General features: G+C 35.9%; 1 protein-coding gene across 1 annotated transcript in view; it reads right to left on the bottom strand.

The window, feature by feature from the left end:
- Positions 1–14822, bottom strand: part of ADCY2 (adenylate cyclase 2) — a 228809-nt gene that overhangs the window by 47823 nt on the left and 166164 nt on the right. Inside the window, exons 14-15 of the mRNA XM_087760375.1 lie at positions 13358–13455; positions 6809–6893 (exon numbers count right to left, since the gene is read on the bottom strand). Of these exons, the coding sequence (XP_087616501.1) occupies positions 6809–6893; positions 13358–13455 (183 nt within the window). The remainder of the gene's footprint in view (positions 1–6808; positions 6894–13357; positions 13456–14822) is intronic.

The following is a 14822-nucleotide window of genomic DNA, read 5'->3' as shown; positions in this document are numbered from 1 at the left end:
GTTCAGTGTTTATCATTTACCAACTAGAAGCAATGGGTATTTGTAGTATGATAGGTGACTAATGTATTACCTTTTCATCTGAACATGGTAAATCTGATATGACAGCTCAGCATGATAGTGAGTAATAACCTATTTTGAATATTCAGGTTATTAAAATGTATCCTGTGTTGTCTTTCCACACATAGAAACCTACTTCAGCATTTAACAAAATGAATGCTGTCTCTCTGAGTGAGATCAAGGAACTGGTGCAAGAATTAATTGTGACAGCTATGTTGTAGATGAAAGACAGTGTTGCAAGAGCTGTCACACTTCTCCTTCATATGCTAGCAGAGGTTGGAACATCTTGACTGAAGACCTCTTATTTACAGAAAGTCAGTGAATCACAATTTCTATAGTTCTATTATTGTTCTTTTCATTTTGCATTCAAATACAACTTACTATTTTACTAATAATGATGTTACAAAGAATGAAATAAAGGGAAACAAAAAGCCCCAAAATCCAGATTTTTTTCACATGCTTGTTTTCACTCAGACTTGAAGAAGACACCAAAGTTCAAATCCAAAGAACTGGCTGACAGTGATTACACTGACCTAAGCTTGGAGAAGGGTGATTTTTGTATAGAGACAGAAGCTTATACTTTACATACTTTCTAATGGTCCCATTGTTGATGAAAAGGACCAAAGTACTTCAAAATGAGTACTGTAACACCAAGCGTTTGAACTCCATGGTGGCACCTGTAAATCTAAGCCGGGCATTTTGAATCATACAAAATGCATCCAGGTGAAGAGTCTACTCAACTTATATTGGATACAACTGGTTTAACAAAAGCTAGAATCCTGAATAAACAAATAACAGGAAAAACTAAAGTCGGTATCACATTTTTAGTTTCACCATACTTTGCAGTGTTTATTATCCTTCACAAAGGGTCACGTTAAAATGGCCATGTGCTTCACTTCAACTGTCTCATTCAAAGGAAAGAACACGGCAGAGAGCCATATAAATATGCGTTTAGGTGCTCAGACTTCAGTCCTGGTACTTCCTGTGCTGCTTTCCTCATTCAAGAAAACGTACAATTGCTGTGTTATATGCTATTTTAAGATAAGATGTTCTCAGTCCCTCCTGTCAAAGTTTTTCTTTTTCACATGAAATATTTAAAGAGCCATTGGTTTTCAGAAAGAGCAAACCTGAATGGCTTTTTAAAGACAGTGCTCAAGGTGCTGAACTAGAGGAAGGAGTTCTGAATGCTACTTTCTATGTTGACCAAGTCTTCACCTCTAAGTAAGATGCTACCACCCAAAAACTGCCTCACAGCCCTGATCTGTGACCCTATTGTGGTATTTACACATCATGGATATCACCTGTCAGGTAATACACATCAGGAACCTTCAAAACAATCTGGATGCTCTCTGCTTTCGCCCTTCTTATGAATTAACTGTAGGGAAAATTGTTTGCATACTGGACTGTTGGTATAAGGAAGCACACTCGGATATCTCTTTATTTGGAGATAATTTACAATCTCATCTTGGGCAAAGACACTAAAAGGCAGCATTGCTGGATTTTTAAAAAAAAATCAAGATAGTCTCACTCATCAAAAAATATTAAAAGAGAACTTATTGGCACAACAGACATAAGAAACTTACGGTTTTCACCAGGTTAGGCAACTTCTTCAGTTGGTCACAGTCCACAGTCACATAACTTGTCATAAACATGTAACTCAAGAAGGAGTAAGAAGAAGGATTTTTATTACTGAAATGGGTACATTTCTAACAGTTCCTGAAGTCTGAACACAGTACTTAACTTAGTGATGATGGATTTGCTGTTGCAGTGCCTGTGCTAGAGACTCATCAGAATGACTTTTAGGTTTGATGAAACCTCTTTCATGGACTCTGTTGTAGGTGCCACAGTGCCTCTCTGGGTTCTCCCTGCCTTCCCCCATCCCTGTTTTTATCTGAATTTACAAGCAAAGCCTCACTATTGAAGAAACTGAAGGGCCTCAATCTTTCATTTGTATCTGCATTAAGAGAGACACTCACATCAGAGGTAAGATTCCAGGTTGAAAATAATTTCCAAGTAGTGCTGGTGGTAATATTCCTGTCCTTGCAGAGTGTACACAGTCTTTCTGACTGTTAAGTACCAGTGCCAATTGCTTTAGAGTAAAATACAAATCCCTGCAAACAAAGGTAAAGATTTGGTATCATTTTATACAGTGGCATGGTGTAACGTGACTAATAAATAACATGCTCTCTTCTAGCAGGGACAGGACTGCTGACATACTGCTGTACTTTGTTAGATGCTCTGGCGACCTCAAATCAGAGCATCTTTCTCAACTGTGGAGCCAGTTATTTTCTGATCTTTGTTTTGTTGGTATTGTGTTCTGCTTATTCCATGGTTCAATTAGGTATTTAAGAGAGACTATAAACATGTTCAGATGAGATGATAGGAAAGAAATGGTTTTATTTCCAATCTTCCTTGTTAGCTGAAGAAGCTAAATAGGTTTGCAAGGTATAAACATATGCAACAAAAAGCCATTTCATGTTAATGGAAAATAACTGGCACAAAGGGTGTGTTGTATCAATTAAGTGCACGCATGTCCCAGGTAATGCAAAGAAATTTTTGAGACAGTATTTGAATCAATGCACAAAGAACATCTGCTTGACTAATACTTCTTCAGCAGGCTACCTCAGCTACCACAGAGATCTATCCTTTACATGCTTGGTGTGTTTTTCTCTATTGATTGCATTACCTTTTCCAACGTATCATTTAAGAAACCAGACCTCTGCTTCCTTGCATTCACATCAGGAGGTAAAACACGTCTAACAGTTACCAGGTCTGAGGCATTTCACACTCATTCTATGAACTTGTCTGTACTTCAAGTAGATGAAGATAAGAGGCACAGAAAATATATGAGCTAAAGGACAATCACTGTCCTCTATTAGCATGTAATTTGGGAAGGAAACCTCTCAAGGAAAATTCAAAGAAAATATTCAAAATTAATAAAAAAAGAATTTTTTCCCTACATTTAAAATAAGAAAATATAAGCCAAAAAGGATCTTTAAGACCAAAAATGCTCATAACCTTAAGATTTAACTCCGAATACTGTGATTATCTAAAAAAGTAAATAAAAAATGCATAGGCACAAAGAAGTAATTAGAATATAAAAGATATAAAACCATTTCAAGTTTCAGGACATACACCAATTTTAGCTAGGGTTGATGAAGGTTTAATGCCTATGGGCAAACGACTGTTTCTATGAGAACTGTGAGCCCTCCCTGCCCTCGGCCTGTTTGCCCAAGACTGGCAGGGGATGATGGGCCGCAAAGGCAGGCTCTGGAAGTCTGTAGCCTTGTTATTTGTGCTACCGCTTTGCCGCATCGTTCGATGGAAACATTCCTATTCTTATTTAATGGCTGATATTATCACTCCACACAGATTGAGTTGGACCGTGCTGCAGTGCTGCCGAACAGTAAAATCAACTAATAATAAACTCAGAGTGAAAGAGTGGACATAAATCTCTTCTTACATTATTGTAATTAAATTCCATAAGAGCTAGTAATTTTAGCATTACAGTCTGGATGGTTTTTTTCATTTCATTTTTCCTTTTTTTTTTAATTTATCATGAAAATCATACAGAGAAACTTGTTCAGAGTTGGGTTTTGTGTGACTTACTCTGCGGTGGTGACCACCATTTATAATCGGTGAGACTGGGAGGGCAAAGTGTCAGAGTATTGAGACAAATGCATAGTGTAGTGACAGCCAGGTGTCCTAACTTGAACCTAGAATTTGCTGTCTTTGCCAGCACTATGGGTCCCACTCTATAAATCTTGTAAGTCATGTAAATATTTGACTACTACTGCAAGTTTATGTACCAGGTGCAGGTGCCCAGGTTGGTGGTGGGGCCTGCAGGGACGGCCGGGGCTGCCCCACGCCAGGCACAGCCGGTTCCAACCAGCTCCAACGGCGCCAGCGCAGGGCACGGCTGAGCCCCTCAGCCACGGGCGGGCACCTCAGGGAAAGCCTGGGTGAGAAAGGGCAGAAAATGTTGGGCAGAGAGAGGAGGAGGGAACAAAAAGAGTGAGAAACAGCAGAGAGAAAAACAAGGTTGGAGGAGGAGGAGGAGGTGCTCCATGCTGGAGCAGATGCCCACACTCCAGCCCATGGAGGACCCATGCTGGAGCAGATGGATGTTCCTGAAGGAACTGCAGCCTGTGGAGGCCCCACGCTGGAGCAGGGTGAAAGTGTTAAGGGAAGAAGCAGCAGAGAGAAATGTTTATGTACTGACCACCTTCCACACTGGCTTGTGCTGCCTGGGGGGAGGTAGAGGAGCCTGGAGTGAAAGAGTGAAGCTGAGTTTGAGAAAGGGGGGAGGAATGGTGTGGCTTTAATGTTTGGTTTTGTTTCTTACTGCCCAAATATATTTTAATTGGCCATAAATTAAATTAATTTTCCCCAAGTTGAGTCTGCTTTGTCTATGATAGTAATTGTGATCTCCCTGCCTTCATCTCAGCCCACGAGCTTTCTCATCCTATTTTCCTCCCCCATCCTGCCGAGGAGGTAGACTGAGTGAGCAGCTGGGTGGGTGTCTGGCCCATAGCCAAGTCAGGCCCAAAAAATTCTCTTCTTTTTTGTGTATTTTTAGAAGAGAGATATTTGGTGATTTTAAACTCTGTAATTACGTGCAGGTGTATGTACACACAAGCACATCCACATTTACTACATGCATTCGGCAAGGGAATCCAAAATGTACCCTTTTAGAAAAAGAGGTGGGAAAAACCCACACTGGCAAAAAAAAACCAAACCCAAACCCAGTCGGGATTAGGATGATAAAGCTTGATTTCTGTTAACACTGACACTATAGTGTTAAAACTCAGATATCGATACCTGTCTGCTTCAGAATTCCAGGCTTTTTTTTCTAGAAATAAAACATTTACAGTTATGGGTCAGATATGCTACTGAAATATAACAGAGGGTGTCACTGTGATTAAAGCTGCAAAACTGCTTGGATTTTGACATGAAGGAAGAAATCTTAGGAAGAGGACAGGGGAAAGACAAACCTACTGCCTCTTTTGCTAGTTGCTTCTCATCCATCACCTTACAGAACTACATCCATGTTTGTGAAGGATAGACAGCGCTGCATCAACTATGGTCATAACTTACTGAAAGGCTTCTTAGCAGCATAGCTTCTGCATTAGAGCAGCTGAACTCATAAAGACATAGACATAAATAGCTCCTCTTCAAGCTACTTAGGTTAGAACATGACATCTCACAAGTCAACAGAAAAGCAATAATATGTCTCCATTTCTGGGAATTATTTATAGTACACACAAGACATAGGAAAAACATCATTGAAAGTAGGTGTTAGATATTATCCAAGTAGCTCAACTCCTCAACTCTGACCTGGGATATTTGCTTAGCTATCCCTTTAAATGCAGAAAAAATACATTTGTATTCCTCCTAAGCTACATTACAAATAAAAGCCCCAGGAAAATATATGTCCCAACATTTCTTGATACCATTTCATTGGCACCTCCTTTTCCTACAGGAAAAAGGCTGGCTTTTCCTTGAAGGATTTTTTTTTTTAATTTGCTTATTCAACAGCAGTACTCTGACTCCATCATTTTACTCTTACATCAATAAAAACCAGCAACCAAGCATGACATTACATGAGAACTAATTTTTGCTGTTAAGTAATAGCAAGACCTCTAGGACCTCACTCCAAGGATTTAAAATATTTAAAAATACTGTTGCATTATATCTCAGATTAATTCCTGAGCAGTGGCAGCATCCCTACCTTATTGGAAAGACAACTGAAATGTAGATTAATTACATTTTCTTAAAAACATGTCCTGGTTAATTACAAGCCTCACAAGGGAAGAGGGAGAAATTATAAAATCCCGTTTCCTCTGTTTCTTGCTTCAACTGCCAGGCCACCTTTCCTTACTGTTTTACTGCATAGTAATGTAATTGTCTTTCCCATGTGCATGTTTTGCTTTTTTATAAAAGATCTTTCTCTCAGCTTTCTCCATGGGAGCTTGTGGAAAAATACAAAGGTAGAGAAGGAGAAGTGGAGATTAAGTGACAAGTATACAGATAGTTTTATTCTAGATTACATGCCAAATTTAAATTGCCTTCACTTTCTTACAAATCCTGAAATACCTTATTCTAGATGGACTTATATGTTGGATCTATTTGAGAATGACTGAAAGGAGGACAATAATACTTGTAAATTATATTGTGAAATGTTGAAAGGTTTGTCCAAATCTTGAATTAAATTAAATTCTCAAATTCAGCATATTATTGGGTACACTAATAGGCATTACAATAACACCTGGACCACTCAATGGCAAAATTAGAATTTTACTATAAAATTTTTATATATCAAATTAAATTGTTATCGTGAAATATTCTCTAAACTCAGAAAATGATCTTATACAATAATTAAACAAATACACAGTCCCCCAAATTAAAGCACTCATAAGATGAGTCACCTGAAAGCAAAATAGCAAAGATTTTGAAAAGACAATCAAACAAACAATGATGCAAACTTCTCGGAGGATCCAGCTTCACATGGGGGGAAGAGAATATCAGTGTAGGTACAGACAGTCATTGAACTGGCATTTTCTATTTTTCATATAAATGAGGACATTTTATAGTAAGTTAACATAGACAAAACAATGTCCTCAGAAGCCTGAGCATGCAAGCCTTTCTCATTTAACTGGTACTCTGCAAAGGCAGAGTGACTTGCCAAAATCAGAACACGTTATTTAAAAGAAACCATTAACTACTGGATTACATTTCCTTGAATACCTACCAAAAGCTGTCCAGCAAAGCAGATAAACAAAATGAAGGAAAGCAAGAGAAATGCAGCACCAAATGAAATTCCAAGAATAGATGTTCTGCAAGAAATAAGAAAACGTGTATTAATTTCTCTGTTACACATTAGTAGCATGACCTTTCTTTGCGTATAATACTGATGATATGAAAAATTACCATGTGCAAGTTCCAACTTCCAAACATCAACACCATGGAAAACCAATTTCAATCCTTACCAGAATGACAGGCCTTTTTCCTGCCATTTTCTCCATGCAGGAATACTTGAATTGGCTTTACCTCTCACTTTGCGAAACTATTACCATGAGAAGATAATAATTTCCACACAAACAATTTAAATGACAGAGTGCATTAACAGCAGCAATGTTTTGTTTTGTTTTGAGTTTAGAAAGCCTGTATTAAATAAAATCCTTATTGCTTTATTTTTATGCTGTTGATTTTATAATTTTAAGAGCCTAAGAGATATACAAAATAAACTTGTTGATAGTGTACATTCCCCCTCAAAGGTAGGAAAACCAATAGCATGGGACAATGATGCCCATTTTTCAGTATCTCACAGCTAGAACATATGATATGTGTGATGCTGCAGTCTCTCTATCAGTAAGGGCCCTAATGCAGTCACTGCTATTTCATGAATAGATAGAGATTCAACACCTCTGCAAACTCCACTTTGTATCAAATTTGACTGGCTGGCCAGTAGATTCTGAAGTACTGGAGGACAGGATAGGAAGTAAAACTAAACACCATGAAGAAAAGAAAAAAACAACAACAGACTTTAAATGAGAAAAAAATTGAGTAATCTACACTTTTCCTGAAATCATCCTTACTCACTGTTCTAGCTCATGCTCTTCTTGTGCGTTATAAATAGCAAAGTCTAGCCAAAATAGCATCACTGGATACTCAGTAAACAGAAACAGAGATGCAGAAACAATCTGTGCATGCATTCATTACGCAAATGTGGAAATCTTTCTATATGAATACCACAGTAGGGCATAATTGCTCCGTCAGGCACCATACAAGAGCTACTTCGCATGGCTGCCTAGGGAAAGATGCAGTGGGACCTAATTACGTTTAATGAATGCCGAGAGCAGATCAGAAGCTCTGGACCAACTGAGTTGTTTAAGCAAGGGAACTAGATGCCATCATGAAGTCCCTCACCTAAGCGTCTGCTTTCAGTTTTAACCACAGATTTGACATTTTTACAGAATTAAAAAATATCTCTCAGCTCCTTTGAGCACCAGCAAATATCTTATTTTATCGAACCTTATATGCTAGAAATATTGGCATGACATTTTAGAAATAAGTTTTATAATCCCTTGCTTTTTCCACAAAACCATAATAAATGTGACATGTTAAGTTAGCTCCTCTATAAATGTATGATTCAGAATTAAAATACGTTATTAATAAAAGCATACATTTCTGTTCTTTAGAGATGCCACCTGAATTAAAATATATACATTTTAGAAACTATAATACTAAAAATTTAGGAGTAGAACTCTACGGATCAATTTCCTTAGATTACATACAAATAGTGGAAAACATTTTGATCTGTTTCAACAACAGTGTTATAGAAGCTATTTTCAGGAAAGAACAAAAAAGCATTAATTTCACAAACCAATTTGATGCCATCTTGCTGCCATTAAAAGCATTTTGGAGAATAATTTATGAGCTTCCCTGCCAATCCTTCAGAGAACCTCTTATATGGTAAGTATTAATCAGATTTTGTGTCGATGTGAACAGCTGATGAAAAACCAACAAATGGCAATTCACAACATATATTAATCTTGAAATAATGGTTCTTTTAAAAGTTATTTGAAAATCATTATTGCTTATGAATACATGTTCTCCAAGAATTTCTCACTGAGACTGAGACAGTAAGCTGTACATCTGTGTATGTAGAACTATAGTCTCTACTCTTAGGAATTTAAAATCTAGCAAGCAACAGAAGAGATGAAAGAAAAGGAATATAATTAACAGGCTTATTTTTTATATATGCATAAACACTTCCAATCATACATGTCCTTCAGTAAGATTCGAGTAACCATTCCTGCATTTCAAACTATTGCTATTCTTTCTCTGATACAAAGGATACAAAAAAGGAGCCTGCACAACTTAAGAAATGATTCAAAACAAGAATAGCCTTGAGTCAAGTTTGGAGTGCATCCTTGTAGAAGAAGAAATGAAGATGTTTGTGAGAGAAACTGGAGAGCAAGGGAAATTAAATTAACATGGCATAAGGAGAGCTTATGCAAAGAGTACTTAATCATGTGGGCAACAGGCAAGAAAAAAAAGTCTTTGTAGCTGTTTTATGTTATCAATGATGCTATTGGGGTGGCACAATAAAAAGAATTACATAGCAACATGAACAAGATTCTGATTATCAGGACAAAGAGAAAAGGACTGAGGATAAGGAAAAGGAAAAATGTTATCTTAGAATCCAGATTTGAGTGGTGAATACAGAGAAAAAAAGTTGTAAGATTTTTGCTCCCCGCACCCCCTTCTTTTCTGGGAACAGCAGGACTTCTGTTTCACTTAGGCTAAGCCGAAATAGTTTCATGCTGCTCCTAGAAGGAAAGAAGTGGGCTGAAAATGCTATCATGGGAAGCAAAATACTAAAAATTAAGTGCCACCATAAACAAGCCTCATTTGAGGCAACGGCCATAAGAAAGACATAACATGCATTTATTTTTTTTCACTGGAACATTAAAAAAACAGTACAGGTCTTTACAGTAAACTAATCTTGCCTTTATTGTGTAGAGTCATCAAACCTATTGTACAAGGCACCAAATGCATTGCATTGACAGATTCGGGCAAACCATTTTGTCAAAAGAGCACCTGGGATCCCATAAGCCAGCTAACTTTTTACCTGCCTCTTCCTATGCTTCAAGGAATGCCCTCATTTCTGCAAGATCTGCTCTCTGCTACGGTGCCCCACCAGGAACCCTGACAGGACAACCCTTGACAATAACCTACAGAGGGACAGTGTTTAAAACTGCAGAAACAAACTGAGAACTTCCCAGGCTTGAGATAGTTCCAAGTCTAAATAATTTATCATCTTGGCTATCCTTCTCATATTTTTCTGGTTTCATCAGTAAATATCTGTTTTGAATAATTGATTTTTAATTTTTTGAATAATTCATTTTTATCAGGTGGTATGAGATTGGAAAAAAAATTGTATTTATACATACTTATGTCTTGTTGGTAACACTTTAACTGAAAAATAAAAAATTATTATGAAGATAAAGATACTGAAAAATGGAGAAGAGAACATATTCTTTCTACACTTTTGTAACTTTTAGGAAAATATGTGACTTATGCCACATGTCCCTTAATGGGACATAAGGAATTTCCTTAGCTTGCCAGGTAATTAACATTCATGTTTTGAACTATTTGATTGCAAATTCTCTTGAGGTGATAAAAACATAATGAAGCAATTACAAATGACAATTTTACAAGGCAATACTGAATTCAGACTTTTTTGTTATCTAATAGTAGCTATTTCTTTCTTAATTTGACTGATGCTTTCACTAAGCCATTGATGGATTCAATGGCTATGTAGACTAACTATGTAGGCAGTTTCAGTGTTAAGAAAAATTATTTGAGTATTATAACTCCACTTGAGGGTTTTTTTTAAATCAGATGCAGCAGAAAAATAGTTAGCAATGGTGGTTTTCTTTTGTTTATACTGTCTTATATTTTACATGCCTGCTTTCAGAGAAAGTTTTTAAGTACTACCTTTTCTATGAAGAAATTCAGCTATGCCTGACTGCAAATATTATGTTAAGGCCTCCTAACCATCTTCCATGGATAGAACAAGGTGATTGTTAGTTTAGCATGACTCAGGACAAAAAGACACAATTTCTTGAACATAGCAGCCTCAGAGAGCAAAGACTTGGGAAGAATCTTAAATGTAGCCCCAAACAAATCCCTTACTCGAATAGCACAAGAAGTAATTCCTGTTCAATAGGAATATACTTTCATCAGTTCACCAGTTTGCATTTCAAAAAACAACACTACCAATTCCATGTTAGTTGACTGTTTCACTAAATAAAGAATGTAGGGTTGTCGTGAACTACTCGATACTTCTGTCACTTGGTAAACCAAGAATGCTAGAGAGCCACTGAAGGCCTGTTCCGAGGAAATGTAATGACCAAGATTTGCTGTCATTTTAATGTCACAATAAAGACCTACTCCTCATGATACATTTCACCCCAAGATATTGTTTACTTGATCAAATTTATATTTACCACTTTGTGTAAAGTTTATTATGAAAACACCACATCAGTTTATTGACCCCGGGGAAATGAAAACATTAATAAATTATTTCATCTTTGAAATAAATGTCTCGTGATCTTGGAGATATTACTTATGACTTGCAACTTGCTGGATGTTACTCACCATCAAATATCTCCAAATCTACTTTAAAGCAGCAGGTGGTGTGGCTGCACAGAAATCAATGATATTACACTGCTGGAAAACCAGATTAATGGAATAGTGAGTCAATAAAATGCAATGACAGATGTAGTTTATCTCCCTATTCACCATTTAAAAATCCTGTAGAATTTTTGGAAGAAAACAAAAACAAAAAAGGTTTTTTTAGACTAAACTATGATTTATTTATTTTTTTTTATTTGTTTATTTTTTGCTGAAAGGAAATAGCATTTGAAGCACTGGAGTACGTTCAATTTAAGCTACATTTGTGGTGACTCCATACACGGGTGATTTTTCAACTTTTTTTTTTTTTTTATTTGCAATGCTCTCAGTTTTCCAGCAAAGATGCAGATGCCTGTATAATACCTTGCCTTTCTGTCTTCTATTTTTGCATCTCTTAAATTAACCCACAGACCCCTTGGAGCTGAATACCATTCATGTTGGTAATAATACCTGGATTTTACACTCTTCCTTTTGCAATTTAGTATGCAGCCCTATAAAAGGACCAAAAGATAATTTACATTTTGGTAATGAAAATGATAAACGGTATGTATCTTTTGCTCTGATGGTAGAAAGAGATCATGTAATATAAGCATATGCTTTTACAAGTTGGAGAACACTTAGTTGAATACAGCTCCCTAAAGTTCACTAATTTCAAGTATCTGATATATTTTATTGAGCTACATAATTGGTTTAAGAGATATAATACGGATATAGCAAAATGAGCATCCCACTACATGTATGATAGGTGACAAATCTAGATTAATTTTCATGACTGAAATCAAAACATAAAAACAGATTCATAAATCATACTGCTGGAAGGGACTAATTAGATCCAAGTTTGGTTTTTGGTATATCACAAACCATGAATTTCCCTGAATTAATTCCTGTACTAATCAAAATACTGTATGAGCTTGTAAAATATACTCATGCAAAATGACAAATAAAATTGGTCATGAGTCTTAATTTCATATTTTGCCATAGTGATGCCTAAAGTCAGACTGAACCATGTGCAGAATACTGCTGAACTCTTGGAAGAGTGTCCCTTTGCGGCTTCTGTCTCCGTGTTAGAAACTAGCTGGGAAACCCTTTGCAAAGAAAATGCTGTGACATCTAAATAGAAGTCCATAAAGCTTTATACATGTTATAAAACAAGTCTGCAGTATGAAAAGTCAATTTATAATGACCTAACAGTTCCTTCTGGCTTTGAATTAAAATGTGAGTAAGTACTACAGCACAAGACCAATCAATCAACTGAGGTTATAAATACTACTCCTGAAAGCACTGCACATCAGAAAAGACTATGAGTGAAGAAATACTGTATCACAGGGAACATACAGTGTTGGCTTTGGAAACAATTGCTATAAAACAAACATCAACTTTCCACTATGTAAACAATCAACAGCAAAATTCCATTTTAAGAAGTCTAATAAAATATTACTTATTGGAACTGTCTCCAGTTTTCTCAGGCTTTCTAGAACATGAACAGGTAGAAAAATAGCTGATTTATATGCTCAAATATAAATTAGCTCATAATATATAAATTCTGATAAAAGTAATTATTCCAGCAATTGATTATAACATTTTAAAATTAGTTTTAAAAAGAGACATTTTATGAATAGTAATGTTGTGTTTGCATGCTGAATATAGCAGTATTATCACAGTAATATGTTAAATACTTTTATTTAATCACAGTCCCAATTCTGCAATCCATTTTGTCCCACTTCAACATCCAATTGTCACGCTTATTTTACATGTAATTTTAGTTGCACAAGCTTATATCTTTTGTTATTTTTTTTATACATATGAATCTCATTCCTGTCATCACCACACATTTTTAAGTGCAAAGAGAAAAACTAAAATGAATGAAAAATGGATACTAATGCTTGGCACCACGCTATTGACAGCGTTTAAAATTAGAAACAAGCATAACTTTGAAAATGGGCTGAAATCCTCAATCATCTTCTCTGTTCAATTTCATTTCCATGAATTGACCTCTGTAATCTGACAATTCCAAAAGTTTTTACTTATACATTTTCATTTTTTACATTAATGAGTACATATACATACGAATGAGTACACGTTAAATACCACTTACTTTGGTAATACCAGAATCTGCACAACAAAAATGCAGAAGAATATGAGACAGGCACAAGTCACATAATACTTAAATGCAGGCAGAGTAGTTGCTCGATACTAGAAGAAAAAAAAAAAGCAAATGTTAAAAACACAATTTCCAAAACAGATAAAATATCACTCAACTGAAATTTCAGCTTAAGGATGCAGGTATGTGTAGGCAGTCTTTAGCAACAGTAAATTTCCTGTTGTTCAATGACTTCCACATCCACTCATATAGGGCTAGGGATTACCAGGCATAGTATTGAATCCTTTTACTTCTTGAAGAACAGGCTAAGTAGCCACATCAAATGTTTTTGTCTTGTTCCTCCACAGAACAGGATATCCCAAATTCATCATAACAAGTTTAATTAAAAAAAAAAGTGAAAGCATTTTTAAAAATTTTTAAGAATGGCCAACCATTCTTAGCCGATTCCATGAATGGGCTGAAACAGTTATAAAAAATGTAGCAGTCATTTAGACAGGAAGCTTCTGAGGACACAAAGCAGCAAAGTGTAAACCATGCTAGAGATGTGTATAAACGTTCTATTTCCAACAGCGTAGCTAGCAGTCATACTGATATTTACTGGGGCTATATTATTACTTCAATTAAAATATTTTACATCTGTGTTAAAGGCCTCATATGTCCACTGATACTACTAAACACTTGATAGTCTTAGGAGAGAGTCAATTTGATCTGTTTTGTCATGGAAAAAAATCTATTTATGAATCTCTAATTAGCCTGTCTAGAGACATAAGTATTAAGCAATGAAATATTTATCAGAGTTGTTCTGCTATTTGAGATAGATATGTCTATATTGGAACCAATTAAGTACTCAAAGGGAAATTAAAGTTACTATTAAAGTTACTTACCCTATGGAAGTTTTTTTCAAAGGGTAAGAGTTTAAGATTTGATTATTAAAAGAAAATGTACCAAAGATTATTTTCACAAAGTGCTCAAAATGCAAACTTCATAAAATGGAAAGTGCATGAGCTGTGCTTTCTAACTGCAAGCACACAGCTGTGTCTTTGTGCTTAGTGCCAAGTTCTGTCCTTGAAACTCGTGCACCAAACTTTACGTGAACATGTAGAAAGTGAGTTTAGCAACCCAACAGCTTTTTTTCACTTCTGAATTGTATGACAAGTTAAAAGTAATTCTTATCACATACCTAACCGAATTTCAAGGCACAAATATTTGCTCAATGCAAAACTTGCAGCAAGTTTTGTTCTTCCATCTGTTGAATATGTTTGTTGTTTCTTAATGGTCTTGTCCAACAATTTTGGACCTTGAGGTGCTGCTAAAACCTCAAAAAATTCCAACTCAATTGTGAATTCATTTCAGTGTTTCACACTTCTCCAGACATTTCCCAATGAAGTCAGGGAACTCACTGCTTAGGTTAAATAATTATTTTGCTTTATTACCTTGCTATACTTTCAGGTCCTACATG

This window comes from Nipponia nippon, unplaced genomic scaffold, assembly GCF_047370975.1.
Source record: "Nipponia nippon isolate SJK-2023a ecotype South Korea unplaced genomic scaffold, ASM4737097v1 scaffold_1, whole genome shotgun sequence".
In the NCBI taxonomy this organism is placed as follows: Eukaryota; Metazoa; Chordata; class Aves; order Pelecaniformes; family Threskiornithidae; genus Nipponia; species Nipponia nippon.
This window is presented reverse-complemented; position numbering and strand designations above follow the sequence as displayed.